The following is a 14,044-nucleotide window of genomic DNA, read 5'->3' as shown; positions in this document are numbered from 1 at the left end:
GAAATGTAATTTATTTGACAATTGTTGTTTTTTCCATATGTAAAAACGTAGGCGTAAAAAAAAATAAGCGCAACAAAAACGCACTTCTTACTTTTCTTTACTTCAATAAAGTTAATAAAAACTGTATTCAACCATAGCGTTAAATTGTTTTAATCTTCAAATAAAGTGTGAATTATTTATAAATATCATTTATTTAATCATTCATTCACTTTTTAATACCTGGGGACAAATTTAGAGAGGCAAGACTGGGATGGTTTTGGGTTGGACGTGTGCAGTGGAGGGATAGTGGAAATACTGGGAAAAGTATACTAACTGTAGATGGAGTTGACAGGCGAGAGACGAAGAAGATCTCCGAGAAGTCAATAGAAGTTACGAAGGAGGACATGCAGAGGGATGCGACACAGGAGGATCTTCGGGATAGGGTGAGATGGAGGACACTGGAGACCCCTAAAGGAAGCAGTTTAATGAATAAGATTTATGTATTTAGTATTTATATAAGTATTACTTCATTCACTCGTCTCAGCCTTAGAGTAGTTTGAAAAATAGTTATGTTTTCTGACGTCACCCTATGAGGTTTTACCCAAAGTTCCAATGAAAGCGTTAAATGAATATGTTTTTTACTCAAACTTGAAATTTATTATAATGTGTATTTGACATCAAAATGAAACACTTGTCAGCTGCGTCCTGCAGTCCATGGTTGATTGCAGGCTTTGTGAAACCAGAAATGCACACAAAGTCCCTCCAGAGGGCGTTGTGAGCGCAAAACGTGAGCTATGTGGTTCAGCCTGTTGTGGGCGCCTCACCGCAGTCCGTTGTTGGCCGGCTGGTGTTCACGGCGGAGTTTGATGTGCGCGCAGTGGAAAAGAGTTGGATGAGTAAAAACGGTCTCTATCTTTTTCTAGAGTGAAGTTTCCCGAGACTGACAAATCATAAGGATGAGCGAGATGTTGCAGAGGTAGAAGATTTTAAACTGTTTGGCTTTTTGGTATACAAAGGTGAGTGATTTAGTCTCATGGGTCTATAATTTGTATATGATAGGGCTTTTGATTTATTAATCTTTTAAAGGAATTTTGTTTCATTCACTTGATTAACTACAGGTGATCTGATTTCAGCAAAGTAGTACAACACTTATGTAATCACTAATTTCTTTGACGTGCAATTATCTACAGTTGTATTTAATCTGGGGTTTGAGCCGTTAGGCTTAAATCCAACCCTGAATCGGTTTAATCATCTCTACTGTGATAACTTTGCGACTTACTCAGGGTATGATCTGAAAGTCTTTGAGCACTTAATTTTTAGATGTATGGAAATATTTTGAACTGCATCTCACTAAATGCTTTATGGAGTAAAATCTCTGTAAAAAAAATGTACATTGTTGAATACAGCAGTTTAACTGGCTTTCTGAGTAAGATAAAGTGAGTTTGCCTTTTCAGCCTTCATTCTGCATCACTGGATCATCATTTTTTTTAAAATTATAGGAGAGGGTATATTCACACAGGAGCAGACTATAATCATTTGTTAAATCTCAGTAACTCTCGTTTTCCTCTCTGTTGAATGAGCAGTGAAGAAGATGATGATCCAGGCCTCCTGTCTGCAGCTGTGTTCACTCTTGCTTATGGTAGGACGCCTACAAGGTGAGTGTGCCAAACCACGCTTATAGCATAAGGAAAAATCCATAGTGAGGATGTTCTGTACATCAGCATATGATTTTCTCTGGTGGTTGTTCCAGCTAGAGTAACAGCAACCCAGCATCTGGAAGCACCGGTGGAGAAGCCTTTCACTCTGACCTGCAGTCTTTCAAAGGAGCGAGGTGAATCCCTGAGACAGGTGCGTTGGCTAGATGTCCAGAACCAGACCCTGCTGACCTACCAGCCTGGCAACAGGGAGAGTGTGAGCGGACAGCAGCATGTGGAACTCGCCCCGTCGTCTGCGAAGGACACCTCGTCTATCATCATTCGCAGGGTGGGCTTCCGTGATGAAGGCTGCTACACTTGCATATTTGACCTGCACCCTACTGGTTCAAAGCAGGGATCGACGTGTCTCACAGTGACTTGTGAGTAAGCCCATTAATGATAACAGATTAACATTAATGATCTTGGTGCAACAGCAGTATGTTATAGTTTAGGTAAATCCTGTGCGCTTGTACACATTTCTGAAGCTGTACCAATCTGTTACAGGACATAATGAGTAGCTTGCCTGTATGGATTAAGGTACTGATCCTTTACAGCAGTGTTTCTGGCTCAGTTCAGAGACCTCTGGTGGACTTCAGTGCATTCTTCTCAGATTCCTGTAAATCAACGTAATGTCTTCTGCTCCATAAAATGGCTAAAAATGAAGATTTACAAATAAAAGTTTATATGATGCTGTTATTGCACTGAATGTAAAGTGAGTATCAGTCTGCACAGCCATAACTGAACGAAAAATGAATGAATTGTAATGCAAGCTGACCTACAGGCTTTGCATGGGTGAAAGTTCAAAATGTAATTTTTTTCAAACAAAAGCACACTAAACATGCAGGTCTCTTGTATTTAAACCACAGTGAAAATCTTCTATGGCATAGTAAGAATGGCTGCGAACTAGTTGGGAAGACCTGCTCTGGAAGCCAGTTTGAGTAATGATCCCCTTGACACAAGGAAGGAGACAGATGTCATTCACAGGGTCAAACTGAAGAGCTCAATTGTTCCGAAGCGGAAGTAAAATGGCCTGTCAACTGGTTGATACACCATTAGTATCATCAGTGTCGTCTGTTTTTGAATGAGAAAATGTGAGATGTGCTACAATAGCTGCTGGTATATTTGAGAAATAACAAAGATTGAAATTGAGACGCCACACGAGAATCATAAAAGCCAGTCAGCTGAATGGAGTTTCCATCATTTCTGTCCTCAGTGGTGCACCATTTCTTAACTGATTTTGGATGCCTGCCCTTTGCACCCGACCGTTAACACTGAAAATATGTGAATACTGATGTCCCTAACCACTGCTCACCTCTGAACAAGAGTTGATGAGTATGTTGAAACTCAGCCAGTCATGTTAATAAAGAGCCGTGGAGCAGTGGGAGGAGGGCTCTAACCAAAAACAGCTGGTGTGGATTCCAGTGACTGGTTTCTGTTTGGGCGTCTCATATTTCTGAATATTAACATTGTCCTGTTTGCACCCTTTACCTGCCTTTTTCTTTCCTTTATCTTATCTTCTCATCCATCATTCTTTCACTGACTAGTGTTTTTTTCTCTTTTTAAATCTCCAGCTCAAGTCACCGTTGATGGTAACAAAACAGCAGTTAGCGGCAAAAAGGTTTCCCTTTTATGCTCCTATGGTTTGCCAGAAAAAGTTCAACAGATAATGTGGAGGCACATTTCTGCTCAAGGAGAATCCACGGATGTAGCCTCCTTTGCAAAACGGAGCGACCCCATGATCGAGCCACCCTACCAGGGGAGAGTCTGGCTCACTTCCTCCCTGTCTGACAGTCAGCTCACCATCCAGCCTGTTGCCATCCAGGACGAAGGCTGTTACACTTGCATGTATGAAACACATTCTGATGGGCTGAAGACCTCCACAGTTTGTCTCTCCACCTACGGTAAACACCTGTTTTCACAGTGGGCTATTACTGGTGATGCTGTTGTGGTTCAGTATTGTAAAAGGATAATCCACACAAGAACTCAGTATTTGTACAAACCCTGAGACATCTTACGTACAATAAATTTACCATAAATCAGAAATGAAGCGCAGTTTAAAAGTTTCTTAAAATAAAATTTATATTTTGCTAATTGCTATAGTCATTAATTATGTAATCTGCTCATACCAAGTGCCTAGTTAGCACAAATCAGAGGGAGTAAAAGAACAGTCTCTGTACTGTTGAAAATTTTTTTTTTAACAATATGCAAAAACAAAGCAAGTCTGTGTAATATTTGTAAAGTTATCTTACAAAATTAGCATTTAACTAATTTTTAACTAGCTCACCAGATAAACTGGAAACAGAAACATCTAGCCTGTTTCTGCACAAAGGTGATAAACACTGCTGGTGAAATTGCATTATTGTTTTGTCATGCAAAAAAGAAATTTTTCACATGATTCTGTGCAAAACTAATTGATAAGAACTCGTAGCACCATCTTTACGAGCAATAATATGAATTTATCAGATTCTCACATCATCATCCAGCCTTACCAAGCGTTAGTTTTTAGACAGATAGTCTCACATTTGATTGAAGATTACTTTGGCATGCAGAGAAGTTTGTGGTCAACTTAATGTCTACAAGGTGCTCAGCACAAATCATCACCCCTGCACCACCGTGCTCGGCAGTTACATTAGGCGTTTCTGCTGTTTTGCTGTGTTTGGTTCTCTCCAGGCACGGCACTGTACATTACAGCTCCGCTAAAGTATCATTTAACCAAGCGTCAATCTATCCAGAAGTGTTGTGGCTTGTTTGGATGTAACTCTGCAAACCTAATTTTGTTATAATAAACATTTATAAGTGTCTTTGGGGCTAAACTAATCAGCATTTCTGGAAGCTGTGTTCACAGTTTGAGGCACTTCTTCCTTCTTTGACCTTCTTTGAGGTCATAGTAGTAACAATGAACAGTTGTCCTTAGCAGTAAAATCTTATAACTACACTTAAATTGAATAACTGTCGCTGTTAACACCGGGCAGTCTATGTCACTGTCTGCCATTGTCGATGGACAATGGCAGACAGTGCAATGTAAGATATTTGTCTTGAAGTAGTATAGTGTAGTTTATCCCATATCTGGTAAATTGTTTGGGTACTGTTATAAAAGTATTCCCATGACATTTTACTGTTCACATTAATTATGTTAGTATAAAAAGCGAAATTCTTGTTTGGCCGAAGTCAAACTGAGGCTTTAACATAGCAATAATAAATTGCTTTGTGGCAATCGTGCAGTTTTACTGCTGGTGTTTTGTCCTGACAAGTCCACTTGTCAGCAGATCCCTCCCCTGCGAACTCAGCAAGGAAACAGACTGTACCAAATCGACTGTGATTGGTAAGATACTCACTTGATTTAGTTAATTCAGACTATTACAGTCTCATATTTGCTTTGTAAAATGCTTAAACCTACCCTTTGGCCCTAGAATTTAACTAGAAGTGATCGAGCTGTTCTGAGATTAAATTAAGCCCTGGACAAGTGGAAGATTTGGCTTGTTGGTGGCACTAGTTGAAATGTCAGGCGACCAATAAAGTCATTAGGAGTCTTAATCGAGGCACGCTGAACCAAATTACGCCCAGAATTTCACGCCAAATTTCCAAAGCAGTACATCAAATTGACATAGTTTGCTCTGGGCCAGCGGACCTAATCAAGGTTCCCTACCTCCCACAGAGCTATGATTTTATTTGTTGTTAGTGCGGCTGAGACTTCAACAGTCTTCAGTTTTTTGAGGCCGTGTTTTTGTAAAATAACGGCCTCAAAAAATAGTTGGAGCTAAAAGCCAAGAGAAAAATAAAGGAGGCAGGCTTTAGTGCAACTAGGAGACGATTTAACTTGGACATTTTTGTCAGGATAGACAGGTACCCCCTGGGATTCAGATAGGAATGTGCATCTTTTCTCCCAGATTTTGCCCTCTGAACAATTTTATGATATCACAAGAGTAGGCTGTTGTTCACACAAACTCAGAACAGAACAGGAGTGTGTCCGTGCAAAGAATGGACCATTCGGAAGAACGATGGAGGCAGGGAACGAGGTCCTGATGCATGACTCTGTCAGTGTTTGCGGCAGACAGTGATTCCCTCTGTGCTTTGTTTCTCTCTCTCTCTTTATGCTCATTTGCTTTTCCACTTTTCTCCCATTCCCTTGCTCTCACAGTTATCTCAAGAAACACACGTGCTTTTGTCTGAAACTGAACTGTACAGGACAGTAGGCGTTCTGGGTGCTGAAGCATGATTAGCATTAATGTTTTATTCTTAATGCTTATTGCTGCCAACAGGCTTCTAACTTCATTCCACTTTGGGTGTGACATAATACGCCCTTCTTTTCTCCCACTTTCAGAAATACTGTTCAACAGCAATTATATCCCATGCAGACACATTTACATTATCTTTGCTATCACAAGTATTCTTAATTACATTAATAAAAAACATGGTACTAGGCCAGACCCCCTTTTGCCTTTAGATCGGACTTCATGGTAATTCTTCATGGTATATATTTAACAAGGTGCTGTAATCATTTCTCTAAGATTAAGGTCCATATTGACATGGCGGTATCACACAGTTGCTGCAGATTTGTCCATGATGTGAATCTCCTGTTCCACCAAATCTCAGTGGTGCTTTTTTGGATTGAAATCTGGTGACTGTGGAGGCCTTTTTAGTACAGTGAACTCACTGCCATGTTAAAAAAATGATTTGAGCTTTGTGCGTTATCCTGCTGAAAGCAGACCACAGACAACGTTCAAAGTCAATCTGTTTATCTATACTCACTTTTTCAGGGGTAGTTAAACTAGAGTGTGAAAAACATGGAATGGAGAAATGTGTAACGTGATTTAAAAGCTCTAAAGAAGATTTTTCATACTACAAGTGAAGCGGTCACTGAGTTCACATCTTCATGGCTGCATTAAATTTCTGCATGAAATTATACATTTTCAGCTTTTTTATGTCACAGTTTGTGGTGAAAGAAATGCTAAAATTCTTTATTTAAGTTGTAACACCAGGCTTGACACAGTATACATTAGGTAATATATAAATGTCTTAACTTACTACAAATCTCAAAAGTAATTGCCACCATGAGGGAAAAAGCAATACCAAGTACAAAGTAATACTTTGATAGTTTTTACGTATATATTTGTGCCATTGTAATAGGTAACAACATAGTCATGAACGGGGACAAAAATGTACTTCCTCGTAATACATTTGCTGTTTATGACACACGAGCATTACATTTTAAATAAAAGCCACAGTCATAACAAGCTATGCAACACGAAGGCATTATTATGGTTTGGATTATTGTCAGATTGATCTCAGATTTGAACCACCCTCTAAGGCTGTTGATGGGTGAAGTTTATCACGTAGAATTCGCAGAAATTGCTGAAACTCTGAATGCCAGATATCTGTGGCTAAATGTTTTCTTGCCAACAGAAATGTTCTGAGTTCCAGTGTATCACATTCCTTTCTCAGCCCAGAGAACAGAGAATTGAAAACAGCCAGATATTTACTTATGGATCTAAGGAGTGCAGGAATTCGCATGTCTTAGCTGAACCGAAAGGCTTTAAGGGTTTTATTAGATACAATTTTAGAAATTTAAATTAGCACACTTGATGCAAACTAAAACAATGGACCAATTTATAGATTAAAGTAATCTGACACATGATTGATTTACCACAGCATGCTTTTCATATTTCACTGACTGCTTTTATTTTTATTGAAGCAACAGAAAGGTTTATTGCAATAAACTTGGATATGTGTAAATTTATTATTCGCAGTGCTGCCAAAACCTCAGGTGAGCTACAAAACCACTTCTCCGGGGGTGATCGAGGCAAACTGCACCTCTGTTTCAAGGCCGCCGGCAGAGATTGTGTGGAATGTGGAGAGAGACAACCGCACCATGCACCCACCTGTGACAAAGCAGCTACCGCAAGATGATGGGACCACTCTAGTGATCAGTACGCTGACTGTCCAGTCTGGGTTGCTTAAAGACGTGTCGGTCAAATGCTTGGTGCACCACAAAGGGCTTGAGTCACCAATTGCTGTATCAATGAACACTAAGAGTAAGTTAGTGTTACTAATCCTTCTTCTTTGAAGATCTCAGCGGCTGAGCTTTTTTGCCCTGAGCTACGTTATGTTACAAACTTAAAATGTCTTTCTGCAGCCAATACTACAACCCAGGATGAAAAAGATAGTAGAAATAGTTTTTAAATGTTTTCTAAAAGACATCCATAAACTGCATTGCACTAGTTCCCATACTTGCAGACCCATCCTCATCTTATGTAGGTCTGTGTAGCCTTTTCAGTTTTTTGCATAAAGGCAATCTTCACTTCATAACATAGTGAATTGAACATTCAATACCACTCTTACCTTCATGAAAATGAAACTACAGTCAGCTGGATACCATACTTTAGCACAAAATCCAAGAATTCGATACTGCATTAAAAGATGAAACCTCAAGGGTCAAATCAAAATTGCTTTTTTAAGCTTCCTCATGGATCTTCTGAGCAGTGTTTCAATTTTCAACCCATGGACCCTGTGTATTAATATTATGCTCTGCTGAGCACAGAGGCAGTGTCCTTGGCTGATGCGGTGGAACTTGTTAGTAGATAGTCATACAGACCACTGCCCTTTCTCGCTTGACCACGATTGATAACACAGCTGGCCTGCTTCCTGATCCACTAGCCAGCACCGCCTCCTTCTCCTGGCTTCCAGTAACCACAGGAGTCTCTGCACGATGCCTTGCAACTCATTAAAGCAGAGCCATGAATATGAGGTGCCCATAAAAATTAAAAAATGCATTCAAATATAGCTCATTGTGGAGTGCTGTTAGCCCTCCAGGACTGTGTTTGGATTGTTCACCCTGTTCTGACCATGTGCAAATTTGCAGTGACTACTGAATCTCTTCTTCTTGGGGGATTAAAATTTAGGGAAAAGCACGAAATAAGGAGGTAAAGTATGAGATAGATTTTTCTCCAGAGAAGCTTGAATTATGATACTATAAATATTTAAATATACATAACATTAAACAGTAACTTACTTCCTATCCAGGATTCACTAAATGTTCAGAATTACCATAATGGCCTTAATGCCTCTCTATTTTAAAGTCTCAATCAAAGGAAGAAATTTGGAAGTGAAAGCTCAGATCTGATGAGCAGGGGTACTGTAGAGCAATGGTTGTATAAGCCCCAAAACCCCCCCAAAATTCCACAATGCATGCCATCTGTTTCAAGTGCTGGATTAAGGTATGATTATAGCCTTTTTTTAAAGACAATATTGCACAAGCAATCTATAAAATGATAATTTGCTCTTCCTACATGTCTTTTTTCATGCAGACTGAAGACAGAACATCTTAAATAGAAAGTTACAGATGCTCATAGATGATTTGTTGATGCCAGCCATGCAACTCTCCCTTATTCAAGTGTTTATGCTAAGCTAACAGGCTGTCCTCGGAGCCTCTTAGTTTACTCAGCACCTCATGTTAACTGATAAGGATGAGAGTGGGAGTGATCACCTGGTTAAGTGAATCAGCAAAGTTGCTGAGTGAATTAGTGTTTTCCCATTCTTCACCAGTATGGTTAAAAAATCTCTGTTGTGTTTTTTAATGGTCTGGAGGCTTTGGCATATGTAGACTGTGTGCTATTGTCAGGTATTTCATTTTCTGATGACCTGTGGTTTATCTTGGTTTAATGGGTCAAGAGTGGAATCAGACAGTAACTAATTTAAATCTGAGATTTAATCAGGGCAGGTCTATAGCTGCGGAGAGGCACTTTTCAGTTTAGCACAGCCCTTTGGTACAAACAGTCACAGAAATACTAACAGCAAAATTAAATTGAAGAATTATATGTTTATCTATTTATAGAGATATTAAAACAGCTGATCAGATTTCTGTATTTTTCCCTTCCAGTCGGGACGGCGCTCACCATCCTGATCTCAGTCACTACAGTAGCAGCTCTGTTAGTTCTGTCTCTCTGCTTCTGCCTTTGGAAGTGTTTTTTGCGTAAAGAAGGTGAGTATGCCCACAGTATAACTCCAAAAATGTCTCACTGTCATTATTTGAGGGTTGTATCAGGAATACATATGAAAAATCTCGTGTTGATGTCCACACTCCTGTCGTTTTAGCCACCTGTCCACAGGTTTTATGTAACTAGTGGTGTGAGCTGGTCACCTCAAGTTAACTAGATTGCTTTATGTTCATAAATGCTACAAAACATGCAGTATCATTAAGAAATGAAAGCTTTAAAATACTTTTTGTTAAAACATTTGCCCTGATTTCTGATTCTGGGAGGAGACACAAATGCCTTTGTCAGAACTGGGCTTCGTGTCTGCCAAATCAAATATGCAGAGCTACACATGGTTCCCGCCCTTTGTAAACATGTGACTCAAACAGTGAACAAACTAAATAAATATTGGAAGTAAAACAGTATTTTTTTATTTCAATGTTAAAGAACTGCTTGTGCACCAATATACTGTACTCTTGATACCGGCAGTCTCTTGGCTTGAATTGTTTTAAAGTTATTACACTTTCTCCACTCACTCCATCGTAATTCTCTTAAAGCCAAGAGATCATTTGAAGGTCAAGGAAATCTAATATTTGGGGCTTCTTCTCTTATTGTGGGTTTAGGCAAACTGCCTGGGTGCTTCAAAAACAATGAAGAAGCAGTTGCCAGGTGTGGTGTTCTTCAACAATAGTGATATTGAAATAATGGTTAGAAAGTCATTTCCCACAGGTCAGATATTGTGAAATGACTCCCAGTATCCACTCACGTACATATTGTGGTATACACTGTCAAGTATATTTACTGATTTAGTTCCAAATTTGTGCCCAGAGTTGTGTAATTACCTCAATTGTGAGATTCCAATGAGATTTGTCAGTGTGTTATAATCTGCAAATATGTATTGAGTTTCTGTGTGTATAATTATATTAGTAAATGTTTTGAAAATAAAAAAATCATCTCTTTCAGTCTGAATACAGATTTGGAGATATGTGTACACATTTGCAAATCTTACTACGCACACAGCTCCACATTACTGCACAGATTCACAAGTGCACAAGTCAAAGTGACTTTTTACGATATTCTCTTGCACATTTTGCAAATCTTATTATGCACCCATATATTGTAATGCGTTGTAAACATGTGCATTTTAATTATAATAACATCCCCATCGATAGGCTCTCAGTTATCACCAACTTACATTAATATTTAGAAGCCTGGAGGAGCTGGAATTTATATTATATGTTGTTGTAAACTGGTTTTATTCATATCTATAAAATTACCTGATCTGTCTTGTCAGTTAGTTTTCAATCTGTAATTTCTGAAACCAACTTTTGCTCCTAAACAGTGTCTCGCTTGTCTTTAGTCAACTTGTGACATAAATGCTACATTTACAATATTGAATATATGAATGGAAAAATGGGTGCTGAAGCTGTTGCACTCAGTATTTGAGATTCCAGTTGTATTTAATATTATTATTAACCGCATGGCCTGGGGGTAACTGCAGATTCACTTTGTGATGGTGGAGAGGAAAAACTCCCCTGTAGCTGGAAGTGCCTTCTGGCAGGACCAGGCTCAGAGCGAAGAAGATATCTGCCTCAGTTGATCAGTGGAGAGGCAAAAAGAGAGAAAGGAGCAGCACAAAAGCACAAAACCAACAAAAAAGTATGAGAGACAAAAATGAATGACATGCACTATAAAGACTGAGAGTGAAAGACTTTTTTAATTTCAAGACTAGAAACTTCTAAAAGTCTCTGGTTCTCTCAGTTTTTTGTATTATTTCACTTTTTATAAGTTTCTATATTGATTCAATCTATCCATCTGGAAATGGGTTTCATAACGTCCTCCAAGTTTAGTTAATATTTACAGTTAGGACTGAACATCGATGGTATGATATTCCTGCTTCATTGTCCTGTACCTGCACTCCATCTGCATTTTACTGACAAATTTAAGAGCTGTTTTCCGTCTGTGCAAGAAGGAAGTCCGAGTATAGCAGTTCTGACTGAATAAGGAAATCAGCCAAAGCCAAAGAAGTCAAAGAAAACTTTACAGACAAGACTTTTACAAAGAAAGATCTGATGGAACCAGTTACATTTATACACTGAACAAAATGAAGAGTTGGACAGAGACTAGGTTCTGCAGTTTTCCCACTTACCTCATCTTATTATGATAGGAATGATTTATGGTAACGAATTTTCCTGGAACTTGATTTTAAAAACTCTGATTGCAATAAAACTATATTATTTAATTTAATAATTTGTAATCCAGGTATTATTACAAATACTGTAAAAAATCAGTGTGATAGTCATTTTATGTTTTTTAAAACCTGCATGATCAACCACGTTTTGTCTTTTGACTTTGTGCCTCTGTGTTTTTTCACATGTAGTACCTTTCCATAGTTAAACTGTTTCAGACTTTTTTCTGAAATGGAAATGTTAAATATTAGAAAACCTTTATTTTTATACTTTATAATGCATTTTTAGATATTCTTTACTCTCTCCTTGTACTTTGTTTTCAGCTGATTAATCGTAAACAAATGAGACCAGAGGCTGACAAGAAGATATGCTGGGAGCCAGCCTTGCAGAATTATTTCCCTGCATTATCGTCGTCTTCATCATCATCATCATCATCATCATCTCGGTACAAAGGGAAGATATTCTGACACACCTCTGTAGGATGTTCAGTACAATCCTATTTATGAGCACCAAATGGACAACACTTAACTCTGCTCTGCTGCCTCTGATATAATCTGCCAGACTGTCCTCACATGGTGTCAGTGAGAAACTCTTAAGCAGATCTCGCTGTCGTTCTCTGTGTGACTCTGTAATTGAATGAATCGATGCCCATGCATTCCTGAACCAACAGCAACGTCTCTGTGCGGCAAATTAAAGTACTTGTTTGATAGCACATCGCCTGTCCTCAAAACACTTTCCTCTCTTAGACTCTGAGTCTTTTACCTGGTCTTTAAAGAAAGAGTGCACTGCTAGTTTATATTTTTCATATTCAGCATTAGCAGAAACCAAATGTGTATTTGTATGTATCCATGCTGAAATTAAAGGCAGTAAACGCTTTATGTTTTGAAAAAACGTATATATATAATTTTATTTTAAAACAGTGAAATTATATTAAATATTCCAAGATTTAGCTGCTCAGCCACGCCTGCACTGCAGAGATGTACTAACATTTTGGATGATTTTTGGACAGTAGGAAAGAAAATGCCATCCCTATCCTTTAAATAACCAGCTAACTGTCACTATGAGCTGATACTTATTCTTCTGGTACCTCAGCTGAAGACCCTGTCGCTTCAGTGTATTGTGATAGTTGGGTGGGGCCATCGGTAGTATTAGATGAACTAAAAGGGCTGCATACTGATTCCTTGTTTATGTAATATCTATTACAAACTTTTCTACACATTTCAAAGTCTGTTTGTGTTTGATGTGTGTGTGCATGTGTGTGTGTGTCCATGTGTGTTCGTTAGAGGTTGAATTCCACGGTCAGATGGCTTGAATCAATTGCCTGAGGGAGCAACAGTAAAACCTTTTTGGTGCCCCAGAAAGGAATGCGTGTCTTGTTCAATGCCTCCGTCGTACAGTCATGGTTAGTGGTTTGAAAAATTGCTTGATAACTTCACGTTAAGCACCCAAAGAGAGACTCCACTCCTCTAAATATTTTTGCTCTGGATCAAAGTGGTACCTGCGTGCTTATATGATCAGCAATGAATTACAATGGCGCTTCTGGGTATTGCTGTGTTTGTATGTGCAAAGCGGTGCTTTTAAAATGTTATTTCTCTGTTGAAATAATATTTAATTTCAAAGCATATGACTTGCATCTGTCAGTTATTTTCTTTGTAAACAGACGAACAGCATGGAAGTTATTAGAGTTTAAGATCAGCACTTCATTCAAAAGCTACAAAAGCATTTAGTACATACTTACCTGTATGTGGAGTTTGAGCATACACAGTGATCAGAAACACATCATAATTCTGAAAGTGGGTTCAGATTTTTTTAATAGGAATGCAAGGTAGCGTCCAACAGGAAAAAAAATCAAAGGATGCATGAATGACTATTTACATATGTAAAGTTAATGTAATAAATGCAACAAACAGAATAATAAAAGTGTTTAAAAATGCATTCAGACTCTCACTGTCATCCTTTCAGCCTTTTATCTCAACTTTGTGCATTTCCGACTATTTTTAGAAAAGCATCACATTCCTTTCAGCTGTGCCAAACCTGGTGGCCAGATGCCTTTTTTTTTAATCCCAAGCCAAGTTGTGGTGGACATTGCCGAGCAAATAATCACACACATATTGTGCACACTTTTACTCAGAGAGTCTGCTAGCCATGTAAACTGAAAGATAACATTTACTATTTATGCTTTCTATTAGATATACGTTTGTGTATTTAACCC

The 14,044-nt window shown here is 38.5% G+C and overlaps 1 protein-coding gene across 1 annotated transcript; it reads left to right on the top strand.

Annotated features, from left to right (window-relative positions):
* The first annotated feature begins 815 nt into the window (after window positions 1-815).
* LOC146370772 (OX-2 membrane glycoprotein) lies at window positions 816-13,767 on the top strand. The gene is made up of 7 exons (XM_084908453.1): window positions 816-995; window positions 1,563-1,634; window positions 1,730-2,053; window positions 3,245-3,574; window positions 7,421-7,705; window positions 9,550-9,651; window positions 12,156-13,767. Exons 2-7 carry the CDS (start codon window positions 1,571-1,573, stop codon window positions 12,161-12,163), a joined length of 1,113 nt encoding a protein of 370 aa, XP_084764579.1. The 5' UTR covers window positions 816-995; window positions 1,563-1,570; the 3' UTR covers window positions 12,164-13,767.
* The last annotated feature ends 277 nt before the right edge of the window (window positions 13,768-14,044 follow it).

Source organism: Perissodus microlepis, chromosome 16 (assembly GCF_051167445.1).
Source record: "Perissodus microlepis isolate ML-2025 ecotype Zambia chromosome 16, ASM5116744v1, whole genome shotgun sequence".
Lineage (NCBI taxonomy): Eukaryota > Metazoa > Chordata > Actinopteri > Cichliformes > Cichlidae > Perissodus > Perissodus microlepis.
Note: the sequence above shows the minus strand (reverse complement) of the source record. Positions and strands in the feature narration are given on the sequence as shown.

Coding starts and splice junctions, on each gene's coding strand:
- LOC146370772 (XM_084908453.1), top strand. CDS start 1,571: ATGATGATCCAGGCCTCCTGTCTGCAGCTGTGTTCACTCTTGCTTATG. Junction 1,635..1,729: donor TATGGTAGGACGCCTACAAG/GTGAGTGTGCCA, acceptor TGGTTGTTCCAG/CTAGAGTAACAGCAACCCAG. Junction 3,575..7,420: donor AGTTTGTCTCTCCACCTACG/GTAAACACCTGT, acceptor TATTATTCGCAG/TGCTGCCAAAACCTCAGGTG.